At 39.3% G+C, this 25,785-nt stretch overlaps 1 protein-coding gene across 3 annotated transcripts in view; it reads right to left on the bottom strand.

Annotated features, from left to right (window-relative positions):
- Positions 1–21,007, bottom strand: part of PHYHIPL (phytanoyl-CoA 2-hydroxylase interacting protein like) — a 34,276-nt gene extending 13,269 nt beyond the window's left edge. Inside the window, exon 1 of one of the 3 annotated variants that reach the window (XM_005153652.3) lies at positions 20,778–21,007. In XM_005153652.3, the coding sequence (XP_005153709.2) occupies positions 20,778–20,883 (106 nt within the window). In that variant the 5' untranslated portion in view covers positions 20,884–21,007. Of the gene's footprint in view, positions 1–20,060; positions 20,080–20,383; positions 20,451–20,777 lie in introns of those variants that run through there. The other 2 variants (XM_031053161.1, XM_031053162.2) reach the window with 2 other exon arrangements.
- Positions 21,008–25,785: the final 4,778 nt, after the last annotated feature.

The raw sequence follows: 25,785 nt of genomic DNA, 5'->3' as shown, positions 1-25,785 counted from the left end.
AGAACTAGTAGTCAAACAAACCTGGTTTCCCCTGCCAAAAATCCTAGGCATGTCACCCCTGTGTGCTGCAGAAACACCTCTAATCTAATAAAAAAACCCCCAGTTCACCTTTAGAACAAGTGAAAGGGTCCAGTGATTCTTGACCCATATAATAAGAAGAAAAAGACCACTAGTGTGCATAGGTCACACTGGAAGCAAAAGACTTTACATTTCTTGAAAGCCAAAGAATAAATACAACATGCCAGCTTTATTGAGATCAGCTGGAGAACTGCAGGATTAATGTTTTATGCTCCTATTCACAGGCTTATCTCTCTCTGCCATAGCCAGAGTTAAATTTCAAGTTAAATTGTCTAATCAATTTTAAAGCAGTTATGATACTCACTGCTGCAGCTGAGCCAAAATGCTGGCAAATGGATAGCAAACCCATTTTATTTATATACACATAGACACACTTAATTTAGTATCCACATTATATCTTCTGCTTACATAAATTATCTCTGATTGGGGAAAAAAAAAAAGGCAGAAAATTCCCATTGAAAATTCATGGCTTTCATCTGTCCCTATTGGCGACAAACGATAAAGACTTGGAATTTGTTAAGTCCACACTGAAAAGATCTGGAAAAGGATGATGGGTTTTTTTAACTTGCCTCATCACTCAAAACAAGTTAAACCCTTAACATCTGCAGCAGTGGAAGGATGGTGAAAAGAACCTTAACACACCCTCTGATTGGTACTTACTGGGCATTCGCAGTCACAAATATTTATCAGTTTAGAATACTTGTTCTAAAACTATGTTAACTTCACAGCAGGGCAAGGGAGTATGTGTCATCCTGGATGACAAAATATAGCTGTAAAATATTTCCCTTTTTTTGCAATTTAGACTTGAATACTAGGGGAAATGACCAAGGTAATATACAAAGGCTTTTCATATTGCTATTTCCCCTTCACAGGGTTTAGATTCAACCAAATCAGCTATTTGTCTTATATCTGGACAAAAATAATTTACTCATTTTTTATGTGGAAAAAAAAATGTAAATATCTAACCAGATTTGGAATAAACAGGGAGAAAGGGGGTCTGTTTGAACCCTCATGCCACTAAAATCAGAGCTGTCCTAAGTAGTGGAGGAAAGTTGTACATCTCCGAAGTGATGTAAATGTGCTTTATATTACTGAGCCCAAACATGCCAAGAGAACAACCAACAGAAAGGAGAACAGTAAAATAGCTTTTCCTTGCACAATTTAAAATCTCTTGTCAGTTGTGTTTCCTGCTAACTCTTTGTCTTTCTGTCCCTCAAGATGCAAATTGCATCAGCTTAACGAAGTGCAACTTAACATTTTCATTTAAACATATTATGAACCCTCCTAAACATGTATAAATAGGCTTGCCTCATTTGGCATCTGCAGTTGTATGGACAAAGACAAATCATTTGGTTCTAACTTTTTTGTACTCAGGAATAAAACTTCAGTGTCTTTAGCATCATGTTGTGGGAAACATGAACTTCAGATGCTCTTGGGGCAAACATTCAAAAATCACTATTATGCCTCTCCTGAGCTGCCAAACTATTGCCACGGATGATAACACATTCAAGAAAACACATTCTCGAGAGATTCATAAAAACCATAATGGCATTTCAGACTGTCAATTTGTAAATCTCATGCTTGCCCTTGCATCTGAAATGGTTGCTATTAGGAAGTTTCTTTATCTGAGGACAGAGCTCTTTGCATTTAATACAGTCTAGATTTACAACAAAACACAACACAAACAGTGGAATGCTTGTTAGAGATGGCTGTAAGTTACACTGAAACATCCCAAGAGCTCACTACTTTAACTACCACATTCTCAGCTGATGTGGTGACAGATGATACTTGAGGACAGCAGTTTCTTAAACTTTGACTTCACAATGATTTGTGAAAAAACAACTGTTAAAAAAGTTTAATTTTCCATAGACATGCCTGTGTTTAGAGATTTCAAATACACACAGTGTTAAAAGTCAATGAATTTAATAATACCCAAAGAATCTAATGAAGATACATAAATGTCAATACCTTTTAAAGTCAAGGCACTTATTTAAGGCTTAGTTAAAACTTGCTAGACAAAAGTTAAAGTAAGAGGTCTTACTCAAAGTCTATTTGAAGACCGGCTGTTCTCTGAATATACCACTAGCAGCAACAAAAAAGAAAACAGTTCAACACACTTTCAAAAAATGAGATCTTTTGACATTTGTATGATCAAAAATGGCTTTGTGATGGGAAAAAAAATATGGAAACCTAGGTGATACAAAGCACATATTTCAGGGGTAATATACAGGCAATACAGAAAACTAAGCCTGTGTATTATGCCAAGTTCCTGAAGAATCTCCACCTCTGCCACTGACCTATGGCCCAGGATTGAAAGCTTGCTACAAAAAAGAACCAGATTCAGTTGTAATTGTTCCATTCATCTAAACTCAGTGCTAAAGCACCTGCTGGAAGCCTTTTGGTTGCTGCAATTTTTCATGGCAGGTAAGATACCTGGAAGTTACTGAGCTAACTGGGAACGCCAAAAGCACAAGGAAGCCTTTGTGATATCCCACAACCAGCAACTGGAAAAGGAAAGCCAGTGGAACAGTCATTATGCTGCTTCTATGTCACCGCAATATTCTCCCACACTGATGTAATTTCACTCATCTGGTTCACGTAGTTTGGTGTTTATGTGAGCTGTTGTCATGCAGAACATAGTGCAAAGTGTTGTTCTCTACCACCTTTAGAAAGACACACAAGATATTAACCCCTGCAGTTATTTCTGTAAAGTGTCAGCTCCATGAAAACCTAGGAATTTGATAAGGGAAATGTGACTAGGGTTTGTGAGACAGAAAATAAGCAAGGTGAAACTGTACCTAGATAGCATATTAGAAGCTAACACTGGATCCTTAACTCATTCTGGTAAGGTAGCTGAAAATCAGAAGATATGTACATAAGGTTGAGAGGCATAGAGCAATAAGCTATAAGGTGAAGCAATTTTTGAGACCCCAAAGAACAGGTTTATATTATACACAAATAGCACATTTAATAAACACACTAGAAGCCAAACAAAACCTTGCAATACAAATCACTTTTTTTTTAAATGTCTCCTTTTGGAGATCTTAAAATATATACATTAGGTAAAACAGAAAGTATTTTTCTCAACATTTTCAATACATGAGAGACATGCATGTCAAATGAGAGATATTAGCTATGACCTTTTGAAGTAGAAATGTTTGATAAGGGGGGATCAACTTCACAAAGATCATGTAGACAGAAGAAATCCTCTTACTAGATAGAATCATTGAATAGTTAGGGTTGGAAAGGACCTTAAGATAGATATAACAATTGAAAACAACTGATTTAGAAACAGTAACTCCCATGAAATGAACAAAGACATCTTTACACCTTCTGAAATGGAAATTTCTGCCTTTCCTTGTCTTGATAATTCAGCTAGTTGGTCATATATCAGCTCTATAAAGGTGAAATATTAAGTTTGTAATTCTATAAAACTGATACAGACTGACAATATTTGAGTGTTATAATTCAGACTAAGTTCTCCAACTTACTGTGGAGGCATTGTATTTCCTGAAAAAAATAATAGAAAGAAGAATTCTTCTTTCTGTATAGCCATCCAAAATAACAAGAAAGTTCCAGGAAATTTGATATGAGCTTCATACCTTAAATATAACTAAGCAAAAATACAATATAATATTTTTCTCCAGAGCTTTGGAATTAACTGGTCTACAGCTACATAAAACTGTTTTACAGGACAAGGACAACATGTCCCTACCAAGCAATAATTAACCTGGATATAAAGAATTTCACTGTTCACTGCAACACCTTGTTCAAAAGAGACTGATCACACAGAGGAAATAGAAATACAATAACAATTGTAAAACTACCAAATCAAAGATGTTATTTGTTAGGCCACATAACAAATAGCTCCAGGATAGCTATTCTATTTCAAAGTTCAACTTACTATCCATAACTGCTTAAGTAACATTCACACCTTATTTGTGCTTTTTTCATGTACAAATGAGACTGAATAGTTTCATACTCTTAAATGTCTCTCTCCTCTGCCTCACAATCCTCGTAAACTAACTCCCAATACAGATTTTTATATTTATATAAGCATATTCAAGAATCATTTCTAAATAAATGTCCTTGCAAAACCAATTACTACATTAGATAAAGAGAAAATGCCTGGCTCCATAAATCCCGCTAGAGGGGTAAAGCCCTCTAAATCTTCTCCCCATTTCTTCCCCATGTCCCCAATGCTACTGTTGTGCATTTTCTAGTAAGATAATGTGCACTCTGACCAAAATGTAAAGCACCACCATGTACAACTGGAATACGTATATCTATATTTACTGAGTGTGTCTGAAACTTTCATATACAGTCATATTCTCTTGTTACTTGATTTTAACTCAAGGCTTAATTTAGCTGTTTCCTACTAATCTACCATTGACTTCAGCAGGAATATTCCACATTGCAAAACAAAGAGAACACAACTGTTGTCTGGGAGCACAATTTTGCCTTAACTACAGCCATTTCTTTCAGCAGAGAGGGTACCCAAAACTATGCCTATGTAAAGCACTGATCAATCTCCAGATTACCTAGTTTCTGTATTAAAGAACTCCTCTCAGCCTTTTGCAAAGGACTCAATTATTCCTCCATCTCACATGGAGAGCAAATGTACTCTACAAGTGGTCCCGTGATTCAAATCAGGAGCAGCACAATGTCTCAATCCTGCCACTGACAGCAAATAATGTGCAGGTTCTTAGCTCCCACTGAGCAGCGCCCCACTCTCTCCCAAACCTCATTTCTCACTGTCTGCTGCCGGCTACAGGACTGACACCTTGTTCTTCAAGCAGCCTCTCATTTCACATATATGTCTCTGAGGCTCAGTTGCTGCCTGACAGGACATGTAGCATAGCAACGTAAGGACAGTGCATAATGAAGGAAAAGCAGCACAGTCAAGTTTCACCATTTGCTTGAATACTAACTCAACTGAGATACTCATTTGCCCTCAGGAAAAGCAGTTGACTATCATGTATGCCACGATCTTGTACAGATGGGACTTCAGGGTCTAAGTTTTCTCAAACTAACACCAATAGGAATGGTGTTTGATTGAACACCAATTTGCAAGCGTGGCAAACCCGACATCTAGTAGTAGCAAATAAAGAGTTACACTGGAATATTTTGGAATGTGATTATGTCATTAGAGCTGTAGGGCTTTGGTTTACAGCTCAAGCATTCTCTCAGTAGACACTGAATGCAACATTAGGTTCAACAGGAAATTAAGTACAGGGAAGTTTACTATAATTAGTAAGGAGACACCAAATAATCCTGTTATAACGTTTCTGTGGAATATAAATTTTGGCTTAGATACAAAATTCCCAAGACTGGATTTCTTGGGCTGTATGCACTGCTTTAAAGATAATACCCCAAACATTTATTTGCTTCTTAAAAATGACAATAAATACAGTAACAAGAAAAAAGCAGGAACAACATTCTGTCCTGAGATAAGACCACAGATGTCTGTGAAACTATACCTGAAATAAAATTTATACAAAACATGTATCCTCTAATTCAAAAGCAAAGGCTACTTTCCAAAAGATTTTATATATATATGACTTGCAACGATGTTCATCTGCAATACTGATATGATGTCTATGATTCTATGTACTGCTGTGGAAACCACAATACTCTTACTATGCTAAGAATGAAGAAAACAATAACAAAGACCAATATCAGCTTTAGGTAGTGAGTATCCTCAGGCTCACTTACCACTCAGTGAAGAAAGACAGTGTCCTAAACCAGATAATCAAAGTACCTGCAGTTAGCTCTCATATTTAACTGCCCTGGATGAGTCTAAATTCTTTTCAGAGACTGGGGAGGGGGGTCATAGAAGTTAAGAGTTAGCTGAAGCCAATCTTTGTAATTACTTCCAAAGTTGCATTCATCATTTCTGATGATTCAGATGATGAAGCAGCAACCTCTGATAATGTGCAAGACTCCTGCTAGAGAGAAACAAGGAAAAGAACATGGGGAAAAAAGTAAGTATTATAGTGCAGCCAGTTTCTGAACTCCTAAAGCAAAACCAAATCTACATCTGACTCATAAATACCCTCTAGACTGATGTTTTCAAAGGGATAAACTTTCAAGAATAATTTCTCTGCATATACTTCAGAGTTTTTCACTTATACCCATGTTATTTTTTTCTGAAAGCACTAATAGGATCAAACCTCTCAAGACCATTTAATCTTGAATGTGGATGGATTTTTATCTTGCTAACTGCAATTAAAGGTAAGCTATGCAATAACTGTATTTTGATTAATTTTAATTAAAAATAAATAATGCATTACATTGCATCATTAAACTAATTTCTCAAAATATTTGTTTCCTCTTATTACCATAAAGAAAGTTCAGTTGTATCACTGTGAGTTGCCCTCTGTTGTTGTCAGCCAATTGTTCCAATTTAGTGTTAATTCTTCCTTTGAATTTTGACTCCTCTTCACTTGAAGCAACAATTTAGGTAACACTTGGTAACATCTTCAGAAGTACCTAAATGATTTAGAAGAGTCTTACTGAAATCAACAGGATTTAAGCTGAGTTACTTGAGACCTTCTGAAAACTTGACTGCAAATATCTAACAATTCATACCTATGAAAGTGGAGGCACACTTGATCTCCACAAACCCAAAGCATAAGACAAAACCTGACTGAAAATCTGGTCCATGGCTAATATAGCAAGGCTGACCTTATTCTTTCACTAAGATTACATTATTATTGGGTATCCTGATGTCTTAGAAGTATTTAGTATTTATACCTTACTCTTTCAAAACTAAACCACATTTTCAGAATGTCAATAGCAGCCAAAACCCTAGACTTTCAGATAGACTGAGTACTAAAATGGAAATAGACGCAAGATTTTGTTGATACAATGATACCTTTTTAGAGTTTCCCTTACTCTTGATGGATATTTTTTAAAGAACATTTTCCTGAACACTGGATGTCTCTATGCTTCTGTAAAGTACTTGGTGTTCCACGAGGCTGGGCCACTATTACCCAGTTTTTCCTCTTTCCTTTTCACATGTTTATTACTCATAAGTTGAGGAGTGTTATCTCAGTAAAATGCTACACTAAACAAACACGTGCACACAGAATTTAATTTTCACTGTGTTAAAAAATACATGGGAAAATGATGAAAAGTTAAGAATAACATTATCAGATGTGTAGCTGGAAGGCTGTGATGTAGGTACACACTGCATCACTAAGGACCAGGACCAGGAAAGACGCTAAAAAGCCACCTAGTCCAGAAGGTTATATTGACATGCCATCATGCCTACTTTTTCCCTTATGTAATATATGCAGATCTACTGATCCTAACATGCCCTAAGGCCTGACCACATCTTTGTGGTAGACAACTGAGGAGAAGCGGTGGGAACTCCTTTTATGACCCATAGATATCAAAACCAAGTAAACTGAATTGGCCAGATAAACTGAAACTGAGAATGAATACCACCACCAAACATGAGCACCTTGCTCCTCATCCTGTCTGCTGAGTGACTCATATATGCAAAAAGATTCATATTGATATACTGCTCCCACTGAAGTTTTCTTGGGCTGCTTACACTAAAGATGTGGGTTTATTTTTCTTTTTACTATCCCTCATCACACTGAATCTAAACAAGCTTCTCTGCAGCCTTCTGTGGAATGAGAATTGCAGTACGACAAAAATAGCTACAGCTGCACTGCAACTCCTACTGGCACACCATCAGTTTTTATGCCTCTGACCATTTAAGCTAGACTAGAGCAATTCTACCTTCTTGAAATCAAGCAGGACATTATAGTAGACCACAAACACTAAGCCATGACAATATTTACTACTAATTAAAGTAATGCTCTCATTTTGTTCAGCACAGCAAGCTTACAGTGCATGGGTGGTAAGTGGCTCTTCTCAGCATGTGCTGACGACAGGATGCATTTTAAAAACAGATTTTAATTAAAATGAGTATTTCTCAGATGCTGAAATGGAAAGAAGGTAATAAGGGATGCAAAAAGCTCTAAGCCATCTTCTACCTTAATTTAAATGTCATTTAAAAATTAAAATGAACTTTACAGCCACTTATGTATACTAGAATTTGCATATAATGCATACCTTCAGTTACATGGACTTTCAGATTTTGAAAGCAACTACATCAGAAAGACTACTATAAAAGCAGATCAGTTTATCACATGGACTTTATTCATTTGGCAGGAGAAGCCTATCTCGTCAGGTGTCTATGCCTCCTTATGAAATCCTGGCCATACATCAGGCTGTGCTCAGACCCATTTTGTACTTTATTTTCGGAGGGATGCTATCTTAGTACTACTTTGCTGGAAAACAGGGAAGTGGCATTTTTCAGCAGACTTCCACCCTATTGATTACTAAAGGGCAGATTTCGGAGCAGGAAGGGAACTGGAGCTTCTTATAGCATGAGGATTTTCTCTCCCGATGAATGAACAAGTACAGCTGCCTCTGGGACTGTGGAACTGCCTATGTGTCCAAGACAAGCAATGAAAGAAAACAGACCTCAGAGATGAAAGCCCTGACTGTATGACCCTGAACAAGTTGCTTGGGGCCAGATTCCAATCCAAGTAACACTGCTCTGGGTCACTGGCCTAATTGCTCCAGTGCTCTTCATCTAACACAGTAACTGAGGACAAAGCATTGGCCTTAATCTTCTATTTCTTTTAATATTAGCTGTGTATTAGAGAAGTGGCCTTTCACAATCTGTATTTTCACATATCAGTAAATAAAAGAGAGAGACAAATGCTTTCATTTTAGTTCATTACTATGAACCTCATGCTCATACTTGTTTACCTCATTCTTATTTGGCTGGCAATAACTTGCGCCATTTATTGCAGCTGTGTCTTAATAAAAACAGAAAATATATTCTCTGCTTGAAGTTAAGTCATGTGAGTTCAGATCTAGCAAGGAGAGGCAGCCGTGTATTCACATGAGTTTCAATTTGACCTGCCAGCTTGTCTGAAAACTGCAACTGCCTTGATAACACAGGATTCTCATTTAAGACCCACTTTTCTTTCAAGCAAAGGGAAGCCCAGAGAGAAAGACAAAACTCATCACTTGGAGAGCAGCAGAGAGAACTCAAGGCTGGGGAACACACTTTTGTGATGCATTTTGCTTGAGAAAGTAGGGTGCTTTGTATAAGTGGGCTTTTGTAACTCACTGGATACCCCTGCAGTCTGCAGCATGAATGAACATTTCTTCATTTCAGCACACTGGCAATTAATTGCTGCGTGCCTTTCACACAGATCTCTTGTAAGGAATAGGCTTTGTCTCTGTTTTACACCACTTTGTGCTTTTTAACTGTGTGTGTTTTGAAAAGTGTTACATATTCACAATAGTTAAGGAGATTCTACTACGTAACTTGGACTATTTTTTAAAATTGATTCTTTATGCAGGTTTCAGACTTTCAGGCCAACATGTAAAGGACATAGGGGTTTCAAGATCCTTTTTTTGGCAGGAGTGGAGTTGTTCTGTTTTGTTTCATTTTCAGCTGGTTTCCTAGGGCAACCAAACATAATCAAGGTCTTTGAATATAGGTCTGCCATTGGGTGACTTATCAACTTTTGAACCTCTGACAAGAGCAGAGAGCTCATAGATAACTTAGGTTGCTGACAGATTCATTAAGCTAGGAAAGCATGCAGAAATTAGAGACAACTCCATTAAATATTCCCTACCAAGGGGAAGACTGCAATGAGCTCAACCTTTTCACAGATACTAGAATATACAAATAGCTTTGAATACAGCAGTGAAAAGAAATCTTTAAGCAGAGTTACACCGCATTATAATTGACCCCTCACTCAGACATGGTATAACATATAGATTCTGTGGGTTTATTACAGGACTTGACTCCCACTCACAATTTCTCTGTCCTGCTGTCATTCATAAGAGATCTTTCATGCAGATTCTCCAGCAAAGACTGTCTAATGAAGAAGAGAAAACTCAAACTGAAATTCCAGTGTAATTAAGTAAAAAGAAACCTATAACAATTCTGAACCATCACATCCAAACCCATTGGAACTCCATGGTCCTCAATAGTTGTTTTTTAAAAGCACAGCTCAGTTGAATACTTTAAATAGTTTCTGCTACAAAGTCTTCTGTAGTCTTATCATTCAGACCATCAACCAACCATTGGATCATAATAAGTGATCAATTGTGATTGGGGTAAAACAAAACTGGATTACTACCTATATAGGAACAGCTGCACAACCTACTGCAAATTCATTAAGTGAACCAGGTCCCCTTGGGTATGTTACTTAAAAAGAATTCATATTTAGATTAATTTTTCATCGTTTGGATTTATAGCATTTAAAAGCATCTCAAGTAGTGCTTTCCAACTCATACTCCCTACTACAAGAGCTAAATATAACAAGCATAGTGAGATACATCAAAGAATTTAGTTTCACTGTATGGCTTCCATCTCAAGCACTGCAGACTTGCATTAGGGGTGACAACCTCACTAGACAGCCCGCTTGGTTTGCTGAAGGTTTGTTCAAGGAAGCAATACAGAAACCAGCTAAGCATTAGACAACATACAAAAATAGGAGGAGAATCAGTATTTTATTTTCACATATGAGACCTGATTCTGTCTGCCTTATACCTGTACAGCTATGAGAAAGCAGAGTACTGGACATGGACATGTTCCCACTACACAGGCCATGCCGGGGCACCTTGCTACTGATGTGTCATGAAACTTGAAATTAAACTCTCATACTCTAAAAAGACTGGAATACTCAGATCCCTGTAAATCAAATATGATTTAAGAACTCCATGCTACCTAAACAGAGTGACAAAGTGAAGTGCAGAAGCAACACATTCAATGGGTTGGGGTTCCAAAGCATGGTACAAAGCAGTTCACAGAGAGAGGAAACAAAGAAATGTACCAGTAGCTTCAGTTGCCTCCATCTAGGGGGGAAGGGAAAGTAACCTCTACACATGGGCAGAGGTGAAACAATACCAATAAAATGTGTGTGAATTCTTACTGGTCAAACCTGTCCTTTCATGAAGAGTAAGGTGGTAGCTGTTCCATGAGTGCACAGGTGACACTGGCTAAAATTTCCATATAGTTCACACCAGAGGGACAGAGCTTTTCCATGATGCAATGGATTCAGTGGGAAGATAGGCTTGGGGTATTTTAATTCCTGTGATTAAAGATACGCCTAGAAATTACAGTGAAAGTGTAAAGGCTAGAAATTTGTCAGAAACATTAGTGCTCTGAAAGCCACATGTTTACTACTGAGAATTTATATTATACTACCAGTATAAATTCCATCATAAAAGTGTAAGTGCATAATATTTACTTTGTGTCATGAGATGCATCTTAGTAGCGTTTAAAATACAATCTGCTGCATACTTTGTTCTTAATTTTATCCCTTACTTTATATAAACTCATGTATAATTTCCCTTTACATAAATTGGGTTACAAGGACTAATGGCAGCATGAATTACTCCACTGATACTGTATACTAGTACTTATGGCGAGCCAGGAGTGAAAGAGCCTTTTAACATCTTTTTATCCTAGTGATTTTGAAGTTGGTATGTTTTCAACTATGAGTACACATAGAAATGAACGAGAAAAAAAAAACAAACCAAAAACAACTGAATAATTCTTTGAAAGTATTATTTCTAGCCAAAAAGTAAGGATGAAATCTAGACAAACTTCAAGAGAGAAATTCCAAATTAGGTGCCTATGTATGAAGTAAGGTAGAATGCATACAAGATTTCAGAAAGTACAGTAGTTGTAAATTCTGAATCATGCTGTGTTACAAACACAAATGTATTTTTACATGAAGTCTTACTGAAGCCAATGGAGAGGCTCAGGGAACAAATTCATGGGATGCTTCTGACAATTGCGAATTGCAGAATTCTTCTAATGAGAGTGCATTGATATAAAAAGCTTAATAAGGGAATTCCTCAAACTATGCTTCTAGTGCTACCATCTGTGTCTGACTTAACAGTATTGGAGGAATAAGCTCCAGATGACATTCTGTCCTTGGAACTAAGAAAGAGTGCAACTCTGATAACACTTTCTGTCATTCTGCAGGAATGAAAGAGCGACACCAAACTTGTTTTGAGGATCATTCATGCGTAAATAAAACAAGAACATTCTGTGAAAACAATAAAATAAAATTGACTAATGATTCACCTACAAATACTGCTGTGAAAATTGATCCAGCTACAAACAGGACAACAAATTCTAACCAAACTGTCTGTGCTAAAGGGAGCATTTTCAAGGTCAAATAAAGGAAGACCCATCCTATAACAAAACCTAGTGTGGAAACCACAGGAAGTGATCCTGGAGCAGAGCTTTCCTGAATTCCAATATCATAAACATTAAATTTGTTCATACTTTCCTATAGCAGTGACATATTTTATACCTATATCATGTACTGGCAAGGTAAGTAGCATTTTTTTCTACATGCTTATAAATTTTTCAAGAAATTAGTCTACAAGTAAAATGCTTAAAACTTCTGGCAAAAGAAAGAAAGAAAGAAAACAGAATAGATGATTCTGGGCTACGTTCAGCCAGAATTAAATATCGCCTTCCAGGTCACATAAAGCACAAAAGGCCATGCATACTTGCAGCATGGCAGATGTATCTACTGTAACAAGTGGACTAAGAAAAACAAACCCAGACTGCAAGTACTTTTAAATATCACCTCCTCAATTGTGGTTAAAAATGCTGGTGCTACTTCAGCAGCACAAGGGGAACTGAAAACTACTTCTTTCAGAAGAGCTGGGGCCTCCAAACCTGCACTAAGGAGGCTGTGAGTAACCAAAGGGAATCTCAAATGACAAGGAACGGGTAAAGGAGGAGATCCTTCTAGATTCTAGAGGGGAAAAAGAAAAAAGGCAAAAATTAATGAGGCAGAGAAGCCTCAGAAGGAAATCCAAGGTCAGGAAGATAAGCTTCAGCATGTCTTCAGAGACAATCAAACATCGTAACGTCTGACTGGAACCCATTCAGAAACAAATTATGAAATACCAGAGGACTCTAAATGAGAATGTGATGTAGTCTCTACCCCCCCTGTCCCCCACCTTACATGACAAAAGTGATATTCTGCTTGTTCTAAAACCTATGGCTCTGGGAGAAGGGACCTCACTGGAAAGCTGCTATAAAAGCTGAAGTGGCCTGAAGGGCAGACTCTGATCTATTTTATACAGGCATAACTGCAGGGTAAATAGTGAATTTGAAGGTGTAAACTCAGAACACAGTTTACAGTGTGGCAGAGCCATCAGATTAAGTAGGCTAAGAAGAAAACCACTACATCTAGTTTAAGAAGGAAGATGAAACAGATGAAGATATTAATGGCTTAACTCTTACTGAAGAAAAAGAGGTTTATCTTTGAGATTTGCAGAACATAAATGAAATTTAAAGTAAGGGGTTGGCTTGGCATTCTTGCTTCTCAGACGCTGGAGGGAATAGAATTTCTCTCCCTTAAATGACTCCTCCTGCCATTATACTTATTAAGAGCTACTGATCTGCAGGGCTGAACACTGGCTGACAGATGAGATTGATACAGCTGAAGAGTTCAGGTGTCTAAGGGGCTACCATAGGGCCTGTGACTAGTTCCAGGCTAAATAAGCATCTTTATGAATGATCTGGAAGGGAGATCACATTTCTGAATTGCAGACAACATTAAAATAGAAGGAGCTGCAAGCACAAGATGGCTTAGAAACATAGGCAGAAAATGATAAAATGGATTCAGTGGCAGAATAAATGAATGCATCTGGGAACTACAATCTGAAACAAGCACAAAGAAGAAGGGACATACATGGGAGACAGTAATGTTTAAAAAGAATGAGTAGAAATTAACAAGACCAACACTGCATATTTGAGTTTCAACATAGCAATATCAGCATATATCACAGTGCTTCTGTATGTGAATCTGCACAATTACACATCAGGCATTTTAGTTGCTTTATAAAGGCTCTAGAAAATTTTCAGTGAAGAATAATTAAATCAATAGGGCACAAATAAAATACCAGGCAAGATTTAAGTCGTTAATAATATATAACTTGGCCATTGCCAGACACATCAGTTAGCAATCAATTACACAGATTTGAGTGGTATAAAGCTCTAAAAAGATATGAGTGAGGAAGAAGGAAGGAAAATAACTCTAAAAATTAAAGAATATAAAGGAAAAATGGGGATGACTATTTCTTGACACAGGGATGTTGGATACTCAAAGCCTTGCTAGTTATTAGTGGCATCATTCCTTATGATATAAACCAAGACACTTGCAGTAGTGGCCTGAAGTGAAAGACAGATGCAAATCATCAGTTTTCTTCCACAATTATGAAGACCATCCATTTATGAAGCCTTTAAAATTATTGCTTGGCTCCATGTAGTATTTTTCTGTGTCCTAACAGTCAGGAATATTACATGTGGAAATCTTAGTCTCTAGTAAGAATGTGAAATTAAAACCATAATACATATTTTTCTTTGCAACAAGGCAGCTTTTAAAGCTATATACTAGATTTTAGCTCCTACCTGAAGCAGCATTATTGCTTGCCACAAAATCAACAAAACCACAGAACAAACAAAAAACCCCAACACACACACACAAAACCCCAAACCTCACCCATTTTTAAGTTCAGCCAGGTTAGATGAAACTCTATGGAAGAAATACATTTCCTAGTCGGCCATACTACCATTCAAAAGTGATACAGTTTGTATTATTTAGAGTGAATTTACATGTCCAAACTTGCAGTTGGGGAGAGGAATAAGAACAACAATAAACATGCCTCTGAATTTTGTTTCCTATCAAAATATCACAGTTACAAACAGCTCTCTATTATGCTCACTATAAAAGTACTATTTTCTTCCTGTGCTCAGAATTCCCATAGTTTGAGAAAACCTTAACTATGCAAGCCCATCCATACAAGACTCTAATCATTACTGTAAAATTCAAACCTCACAGTTGTCCTTCATGTAGAAGTCTACCTAGAAATTCAATTTTTTCCCTGTCTCTGAGACTTAAAAGTATAACATTTCAGAAATAGCAGTGATACTGCTCCACAATGCCAAAAAAGAGATTTGAAGAATGCTTCCAGAGACTAAATGATGCCACTTTATCCCTTCTCTTTTAAAGGCAAATGTGTACATTATATGGCCATAAAAACTCCTGTTTACAAACTCTAGAAATATCTTTCAGCATAATAATAAACTTCTGAAATACATAAGAAAACATGAGACGTGCTCAAATAACATGGTAAAACAAAGATGCAAGCCATTAACATAAAACAAAAATGACATTTTAGTTTGTATGATGTAATGGTTTTATACAAGCTTGTTAGACAACAATTGTTCATGTTATTGATGGTGTCAAATGTTTGGAAGGTGATGAAATTGACTTATGCAACTGAAACTGGCCAAGATACCAATTCTAGTTCTGATCCTGATACCCAAATGCTATATTTAAATATATGTAGTGAACACATTAAAGGCACGCTAGTGAGATTGTGTAGCTCAAGCAGTCAAGAGTTAGAAAATACCAGAATGAAGCATACTTGAATAATTTTAAATAGGCCCCTTTGTATGTTCAGATTATGATACAGTCTTTAACTGCATGATTACATACTATTTTTCCACATAAATTCTGACTCATTCAGCATACATAATGAACAGTGCATACCTAATGAACTATTTTTCTTGTAACAGCTATCCGCTGCTGTTCAGTGTGTAGTTCCTGGACTTACTTGTTACACATTATTCATATTCTGCTCTGAAGACAAAAATAGATTTCATCATTCATCATAGGTTTTTCCATGCACCTCATGGGTTTTTTAGGCTACTACAGTGCCTGGCTGCTTAACAAATATTTTTTAGTTTATTTTGAAAACATCTCTATGAAGAAAAGCAATAATAGCGCTTCCATTTTACACATGGAAAACTGAGGCACAGACAAGTAAAACATGGTTAGTATCTTTCACTGCCTATTTAAGGTGGTTAACATCTACTTTTCCAAGAATTCAGTGGTGTGCTTTGTATTTGCAAAGTCCTATTCTTGCTGAAGTCAGTTGCAGCTGTTGACTCTCAATATCCCTGAAGCCCCGATACCATGGTACCATTCTTTGCTGGCAAGTGCACAACAAGAATTTGGTATCCTGGAGCTGTGAGAGGCTTTGGAAGATGACGTGCTGATACACACTGACCTTTCTCTGGCTGTCACACCAAAACATGGTCAGTTCTGCCCTGTTCCTTGAACTTTTTCCTGTTCCATCCCTTCTCCTACTCCCCAGTTACATGTCGGAACTCCTGTTCTTTATTCCTAAGGCTTTGCTTTCAGTCCCAGCCTCTTTGCTCAGCAAGCCTTAGCTCCATTCTTCTACTCCTAACCTCTGTGTACAATTCTCCCCTCCTTATTCTTGTACTTTATCTCTTCTTTGCAGACAGATCTCTAGGTTTACTCTTCTCAGGTGTCCAGTTCTCATTCCATCCTCAGTCATCCAATTCATCTGATCAAGGTGAATGGTCCCTCACCTTTTTTTCCCAGTTTTACTTCACTGGTCACCCTGCCTGAAGTTGGATTACCTTCCTTGCTCCTTCATCTTCTCCTGTTCTCATTCAGGGTCATTTTTCCTATTTCTGCCTTCCCATTTAATCTAATTCTCACAAACATACACAGTTTTAATGACTTTCCTGTTCTTCCACCCTTGACCAGCCACTCCCAAGTCTCTATTAGTGTCCTCTAGACAGTTTTCTTGCTCTGCTCCCCAGGCACTGTCTCTGAAGTTTCTGCATCCTTGTTGAATGTTGTTCTGTGTCCCAGGTTCAGCAGTAGCAGTCATTTTTCTCCTTCTTAGTAGCTGCTGCAGTGCTGTGTTTTCAACTTTCAGCCTGGAAATAGTGCTGATAATACTGATGTTTTTAGTTATTGCTAAGTAATGTTTACTCTGACCAAGGACTGTCTGAGTCTCATGCTCTGCCAGGGAGGAGTGGAACCCAGGAGGAAGCAGAGACAGGACACCTGACCCAAACTAGCTAAAGAGGTATTCCATACCACAGCACGTCATGCCCAGTATATAAAGTGGGGGCAGTTACCCGAAAGAGCTAGATCACTGCTCAGTTGGGCTGGATATTGGTTGACAGGTGATGAGCGGTTGTATTCTCTCCCCTTGATATTTCCCTTATCATTATCATTATTGGTGGTAGCAGTAGTGGTTTTGTGTTATACCTTAGTTACTGGACTGTTCTTATCTCAACCCGTAGGAGTTACATTCTTTTGATTCTCCTCTTCACCCCTCCATGAGCAGGGGGAGGAAGGGGGGCAGGCAGTGAGCAAGGGCTGTGTGGCTGAGTTGCCAACTGGGCTTAAACCATGACACTCTGCTTTTCTCCTTTCTGCATTTTGACAGGTGTCTGCCACTTTCCACCTGTCTATGCCGACTGTAAAACCATGGGAAGCAGATGACACCATCACTGTTCTTACTCTAGCAGAACCCCAGCAGCCAAAGTGCAGTATCTATAGGGGGAGCACTGCGAACCACAATGTGGAGTTTCTGGAAATTCAGCTGTTAAAGTCCAAGATGGCTCTACCAAGTCTGTAAAAAGCACAGTATTTTCAAAGTGTATGATTTTCTGAAGTTAGATATTCACAGAATTGGCCTGCTCATGACACAAAGGCTATCCATCTACTAAAGGTTTAATCCCTAGGTAGGGCTAATACAAATTCAATAAAAATGTCACCAGAATTTTTAGCAGAGATTAAACATTATTTCCTGACCTAACTTTACATGAATATGGCTGTGGTGTTCAAATACGGTAAAGGAAAATAACAGATGATACACTTTTTCCTATATACAAAGTGAGTTACGTAGAGTTCTAAGGAACTACATATTAGACTGCGTAAGAGACTAATATTAAGCTGTGCTAGTAGACCTTAAATAGTAAGAAAAATAATGCAAGATGGATTTGTAAATAACAGAGAATGTTGAAAATAAGAGCTGATAATCTGCTTCAGAATGTTGCATTCACTTTAAACCAAATCTTAGCAGGTGCGTTTATTTTTAAAAAGAACAATCTCCAAAATGCATAGATTTGTTTTCTTTTATTTGGCATTTGTAAGTTTTCTAAATGGTCTTGATTCATTAAGAAAGATGATGGTACTTGGAAAAAGAATATCATACAACCCAAAATCTACAAAGATATTAATTTTTGTGATGTTATTAATTGCTCACTCCACTTCCTGGATTTCTGGCTCTTACATATATCTCCAAAGGAGGTATAACACATTTTTTTTTAATATGAAGTGTTTCAATATTAATTCCCTCATTTCATAAAACAAGAAAAATATTTTGTTATTTGCATATAAATTCAATTATTGCTTATGTTTATAGTGCAGCATTGTCTGAAATGCCAAACTAAGTGTGCTGCAGAATTTATCATGGTTGGATATGTAATGTTAATATTTAATCTGTTGCCTTTACAATTACTACCACTCAGAGATTGAGGACATTTTCAGAATATTAAAATCTAACATATTTTTATTTCACTATGGGTAAAATATTGATATTTATCACAAAATTTTAATTAACCTCAATGATGCCAACATATCACCTTAAGAACCACATCTTTTACAGCAAAGATACCCTAAAATAAACTGTGTTTCTAATATAATGAACTAACTAAACCCATGCACACAATTAGGAATCTAAGCATGTTACATATACATTTACATGCTTACCTAGAAAGATTAATACCTTAACCTTTACTTGCTTGTTTTTATGTTCCCATTAAAATAAGCTTTTTTGATACATAAGTGCCACCTGTAGGAAAGAGCAAAGTATGCTCAAGTGCAGCCTTGTGCCAAATGAGGCACTGATTTCCACATCTGACATACCCAATATAGGTGCCTCCTTCAGAAATTCAACCATGTATTGTAGGAAACAGTGACTCTGTATGATAGTGGCTTACTTGACAAAGATTAGTTTGTAAAGCCAGATCTACAGGAAAGTTGTTGTTTTGCAGTAAAGCCTATTCAAAAGGGAATTAAAACTAAAAATGCTACATTTTCCCATTTGCTTGTCTGTATGACACTGTTCCATAGAAATTGAACAGTCCTTAACTACAGTATGCTGAACCACATAGAATCTGTAGTGATTAGCATGGAGTTAACAATTATTTGAGGCAGACAAACAAGGAGGATTGCATTATTTATCTGTATTAATACAATAAACAAACATGAAAAGGTGTCTTAACTGAAGAACACTCTAGACTCCACTACTATAAACATAGTCCAGTTTTTCTGGGCAGTGAGTTAGGCATGAATGGATTGAAGGGTACATTATAATTCAAACAGAAAAATCAAAGCATTTGCAATGCAGCTATGAAAATTATTACTGAAAAGGCATTTTTAACACCTTCTTGATTTCTTGAATGTTTCAAGAAAAATAAAGCTCCTACAAAAATCCAGCACTTAAAATATTTAATCTGCCTCAGTCAAAAAAAGCACAAAATATTCAATCACAACTAATCTGTAAAAGAATGCCTGAGAAAGCTGGACTGATTCTTTCTAATCATCACCTATAGCAGTTATGCTCCAAAAATACACTCACAACAAGGAAACAGCTTAATTTAGTCAGTTGTACCATTCACCACCACAGTAATTCCATTCCTTGGTATATTTACCAGGTAACATACATTCCACACTCAAAGCATATTTTGCATCAAAACATTAGGAGTTATTTTTGATAATTCAACATCAAATGAGAATATGAAAATAATCTGGTATATAAACATAAAATATATGCCACTCTACAAGAAAATATTTTTTTTCATTGCTTGACTATGAGTTTCTCTGTCCAGTTTGTCAATCACAGTTGTGCATAAACAACATTATTCCACCATAGTCAGCTCTCAGTGTGCTTTAGGCATGTAAATTTGTTTCGGCTATCCCACACCACCACCTTACATTTATCTGGTTGCTTCGACCCAGATAATCTTTAATACCTGCACCTGCAACTCTAACCCCAAACTTCACCTGTCTGCGGTGTAGCTGTGCCTCCCAGAAGAAGGGCTGCCGCTGGCTCTAGGGCACTGCGGTCCCCCGGCTGCGCGGACGCCTGGCACGGCACAGAACCGCACGCCGTGGTGCTGTCCGCGGTGCTGAACCGCGGGGCCCACCGGACTCTGTCTCCCCCCGAGCCCCATCCTGCAACCCCCAATATCGGTCCTCTCCCCGCTTTATCTGTGGCACAAGCGACAGGCAACAAGTTTCGCCGTTATCCCCCGCCAGCTAGTGGAATCCTTCGTGTATTTTAAGCACAGGAACTGTCCCATGATACAAAGGAGTTTGGCGCCCACCAGGGCCATCACCGTGTCTTCAGACCAGGGCTCCCGGCAGTGCCAGCTCTAGCTCTCATGGCCTCTCCCAGAATAAACCCCAGCGTCCATTCCTGGCAGGGGCAGGGTTGTGCATCAGGCTCGCCCAGAACCTCGCACTGCAACGCGAGGGATGGCTTAGGGAGCGGCGGCTCTCCCTCCCTTCCCTCCAGCAAGGTGCAACCTCTGCTTTTTCTTTTGTTCTCAGTGGCAAGAGGGTGGTGGCGGCGGTGGGAAGGGTGGGGAACACTTAAACCTACAAATACATGGGGGATAACAAAGGACCATACGCCGCGAGGATTAATTTGCATTAGCATCCATGAGGGCAGCAGCATCTTGCGTCTGCAGGGATTAGCCGCGCCGAGCCCGGACTTACCGTCCCTATCGCAGAGCTGAATCGCCTCCAGGCTCAGGTTCTTGATCACCTCCTCGCAGGGGCTAGTAGGGCTGTTCATGGTGTGCGTCAGGCGCGGAGCCTCCATCGCGCCCCTCTCCGCTCCCTGCGCCGTCGGGTTTAGGGCCAAGGCAGAGCCGCACGGGAGCGCTTCCCGGCGCCGCCCGGCTCGGCTGCGCTTAGGGAGGCGGGCGGGGAGCGGATTTGTCTCCGCAGCGAGACGGGGAGGGGGCAGCAGAGAGCCCCAAGCTCCGCGTTTAAAGGGGCCGCGGCCGCGTCAAAGCGGTCCCTTCCCCCATCCCTCCTTATGTAACGGTGCCGCCGGATGCTTTGGTTCCAGGCTACTCCATAACCCAAGAGTCGCATTAAGGCAAAAACCCCACAACCCGCGGCCACTGATTGCCCTTCCTGAGCACGCAGTCCGCCGCCACCGCTGCACGTAATCCACACTAAACTGCAAAGGATGCGAGCATCCACTTTGATCCTTCATGTGTGCAAGAATTTGGAGGCGGGCAGGCGAGCGTTGTTAAATTGATACGAAAAGCTGGCAGAAGGTTATAGGTGGCAGGACAGGGTAAAGGAACGAGTAATTTCTGGCTATGTGCCCCGCACACTTCCTTCTTGCTCCTTTTGTGGGAAGGAGAAATAACCCGCAGTGTATGGTGCTGTATGTATCAAGCTTTGGTGAAAAGTAAGAGGTTTGGGTTTTTGGGGGGGTTTTTGTGTTTTTTTTTTTTTTCTCATCTTGGTTAACAGTTTCAGGAACAAGAACAGGATTAGACAAGGCATAAAAATAAAGAGTAACAGGAGAACAAGCCAAAACTTGTGTGGCCCTGCACCATCAGTGTGTGACAGCTCAGCTCCACTCCCCCCACAGGTCTGCAGGCTGGATGGAGCAGCCTGGGCTTTGGGGGCTGCAGGAGTACAGACTAACTTTGGGATGCAGCTGGGATGGTATCACTGCTCTACAGATAAAGTGGTTTCAACCCATTTGCTACCACATGTTACAATAAGCATTCCTGGTACCTCTGTTATTTCACTAAACTAAAATCAGGACCATTTGGCCATCGATTTTGAGACACCAGCACTGGCTGCTTTGAGAAACACCATTTCATTGTACACAGGTCCATGACAAGCTTGGGGCTGTGATGATTCTCAGTCAGCACTGCCTGCCAGCAAGTCCAAAGAGTCTTAAAGCTCATGTTTCCTATTTTAGAGCCTGAAGACCACCCAGCCTCCTCCCAGTCCGATGTGGCAGCAAGCTCCATGCACTGCCAGATGTTTGTCACTCCAAGATGGCTTCCCACTGGACTTTGGGATTCTATTCTTTATGATGGTTTCCAGGGATGCTAATCTGAGGAAATGAGCTCTGGCATTACCTTTCACAAAGCCACTGCCAAGTGCTGCTGACTGAGAGAAAGAAACGGGTTTTAAGAGCCCTGACTCCTATGACACCTTCAAAAATGTGTAGTTCAGCATGGGGAGAAAGTGCAACACTGAGCACCCTTCCTGCACTGTCTACTCTGCCCCTTTCCTTCCTCACTCAGCTTCTATTTTCCCTTCTCTTTGTGTCTCTGCTATTTTTTCACCATGAAGGAATATGTGTGCAGAAGGATCAGGCAGAGGAGAAATGGAATGAGTGGGAAGGAAAACTAAAGGAAGAGAAAATTAAAAGGAAGCAATAACAAACAGGGAAGGAGAGTGTGAGTCAATGGGGAGGTGGGAGGGGAGAGGAATGTATGAATGAATGCGCAGACAGAATGAGGACAAATGTAGGATCTTGAGAGGGAAGAAATGAAAGCAGGTGAGACTGCATTCATCAGGTTTTAATTTTGGCTCTGACAAGCATTCATTCCTTGCATAGAACCAAAACCTTTCTCCTCGATATTGCAACTGTTCTTAGCACACAGTCATCTCCTACGTAAGGCTGGGAAATTTCTTTCTCTGAAGACAGTGTATTTAGTCTCTCAGCCTTATGTTCCACATTCATTCCTCCCCACAACGTGGCAGACGTTTCAGCAGCTCACACAATCTTGTTACTTTTTTGCTATAACATTATATGAAGTCCATTTAAAGCAGACCGTATTCTTGAATACTGAGACAATTCCCATTTTATTCTCTCTGTCTCTAGTCTATACATCTTTCTCTCCTCTGCTGTTTATTCTATGTGACTGAAATCAGGTTTTTAGGAACTAATGGATTTTGCATCGTTCTTTGAAAGCAGACAGTTTTGGGGGTGTTTCTATTCCTCTAAGGCCTCTCATTTCTCAGCTGCCTTATAGCAAGAACCCCTGGCTGAGCTATACCTGTTTATCTCCCCACACCAGTACCCTTTCTTTCTTTTTCTTTCAATTTTTTAATCTTTTTTAACAAAAAGACTGGTTCAGTCTACAAACACTGTCAGACTTCAGTGGAAGAGGAGAGCAGAGAAACCTTTTCCACAGCTCCATGTTTCCAAAACAAGGAACAAGCCGAACCTGCCTGTGACAGAATTTGCAGAGTCACACTTCTGACTTCATGCTTCTTCAGCCAATCACTACTCCCATCACCTGGGCTAGGGCTCAACATTTTTAAAGCTCAAATTACTCCCAGATGTGATTCCATGCAATCACTCAGCAATGAATTTAGTCCTAGGATATTTCAGTCTCAAACCACATGATACTCTCTTGGTATTTTTCTCACCTGAAAGAGCTGTACTCTGCTTGTCTTAACAAGAAATGGCAATGTCTGAGGCGCAAGTTGCATTTGTGCTAAAGGATGACAGAGTCTTAACGTATAATCAGAAAGTTTGTTATGTGACAGATTATCCCTGACAGTGTTTAGCAAAGAATGTCACATATAACAAGTATGGGTCAACATTATGTAATGGGAAGTCTGCCAAAGGCAGGACAACATTAGAGACAGCAGTGTTGTGTGTTTAGAGCTGCAAAAGCTTGCAAAGAATTTGCCAGAACAGCAACCTTTCACACTTTCAAAATTTAGATAAATACATAACCAATTTCTCTAGTCCAACAAGAGTGTCTCTGTTATTACTGCAACCCCACATAAAGGGAGAGAAGCAGCATTTTCCAGCACTATACACTTACATGAGCCATGACACACATCTCTTGCCTGTCTAGGTTCAACAATCTCAGCTCTTGTGCCTTAGCCTGACATTCACAGACTCCCAGGTAGGTCACCAAGATTTTGCTGCAGAGCTACTGTTCTACAACAGACAGGCAGAGAGACTGCTAGCCAGCTGGAGAGGTGTGTGGCCTCTTTCCTACAAGCTACAACCTCATTCGAGCCATAAAACCAAGAGGTAAAGGTGCTGTGTGCTCCTGTTCTCCCCACAAACCAGCCCACACACCATTACAAAGTTCTGCCCTGCCTTTGTTGCACTCCATTTTGGGGAAACTGCTCCACAGTACAGAGTACAGCACAGAGCTGTAAGGCAACCCCATTCTTCCTATTTGAAAACAGTCTTTTATTTCACAATAGCAGGTTTTTATTTGGAAGTTATAAAAGAAACCTCCTTTCTCAGACTTCAGCAAGACTCAGTTCCAGCTCTTCCTTCCCACTTGGGAATAAAAAAGACTTGTGTTATTGCTCAGTGGACTGTGCAAGCAGAAGGCAGAAAGGCTACAGACAGTTTTCAGGAAAGAAAAAGCAGGGAATAAAGACAGCCTTTTTTTCTTTCCCCTCTTATTAATATGTCACTTTTGAGGAGAAAAGCGAAATATTAAAGGACAGATAAACAGAAGGGTCAAAACCAGTATTCAGTGTTTTGGGTCAGTGCTAAAAGGAGTATTGGCTAAGCTTAGCAACCAACTCCTGAAGTTTAATAGAAAAAAATCCTTTGCAATTTCACAGTCATACTTTGTCTTCAGTGGACATGCCAAGTGTTTCAAGCATGCTAAGGCACATACTCTCAAAGGGCTGTGTGGAAACTGAAGTAAAATCCACACACTGGTGTGAGAAAGACAAAAGAATAATAAGACCCTAAGTGAAAGCCTATGTATAATTAAAGTACAGTGTGACACAGCTTCCCTTTCTATGTGGAGACATACTGTGATGTACTACAGCTTGGAGCACTAGGCATGGTATCTCACAGGGGACCTCTGTTTTTTTCCCTCAGATAGTAAAGCAGGAACCTCCTCAAACACTTAAACAAGGAGGATGCCAGCACAGGTGCCCCTTTTTTCTCCAGCAGAATCCAAGGCAGAGCAGCAGTGCTCAGTCTTAGCTCTGGAGTGAGTCTGTCCCTCTCCTCCCTGCAAAGAAAACAAACAAGGCCAGGCACCCTGACTCTTAAGTCCAGCACTGAGGCTGTAGCTGTCTTGGAAAGGGGTCTGTCTGCTGTTTTCTGTTTTGATGCTGCTCGCAGTGGTGGGAAGCTCTTGCTGTATCTGATAACACTCCAGTGAGATGTATGCAGGATTTCATACATCTCAAAAAGTCTGTCTTTCCCTGTTAGGAAGACTTCATTTCAGCATTAGCATTCAGTTCATGCATTCAGACTTTTCATGCAAGGCCATAAAACATACTTTAAAACATCAAAGATGCAATACTTTTTTACAATAAGGGTGGTGAAACCTTGGAGCAGTTTGCCCAGGGAGGCAGTAGCTGTGCCATCCCTGGAGATATTCAAGGCCAGACTGGATATGATTCTCAGCAACCTGATCTAGTTGAAGATGTCCTTGCTCATTGCAGAGGGGGATGGACTAGATGGCCTTTGAAGGTCCCTTACAATCCAAATTATTCTATGGTTCTCTGATAATTCTGAGGTAATCTTGTGGCTTCTGCTGCTAGGGACCTACTCATGAATCTGTAGGTTTTTGTGAAGTATGATGTGAAAATGGCTTCTGTATGAGGAAAAGCTAATCTCCCTCTCAGATAAAAAGTTAACTGATCTGTGAAAATGGCAACCAAGGGGGTATGTGATAGTTTCACTAAAGCACAAATAGTACAAACAGGGTAGCCAAATTTGACTGTTTGCCAAGTCTCCCAG

The sequence above is a fragment of the Melopsittacus undulatus genome, chromosome 4 (assembly GCF_012275295.1).
Source record: "Melopsittacus undulatus isolate bMelUnd1 chromosome 4, bMelUnd1.mat.Z, whole genome shotgun sequence".
NCBI classification, from domain to species: domain Eukaryota; kingdom Metazoa; phylum Chordata; class Aves; order Psittaciformes; family Psittaculidae; genus Melopsittacus; species Melopsittacus undulatus.
The sequence above is the reverse complement of the archived record's forward strand: the minus strand, read 5'-3'. Positions and strand labels throughout refer to the sequence as shown.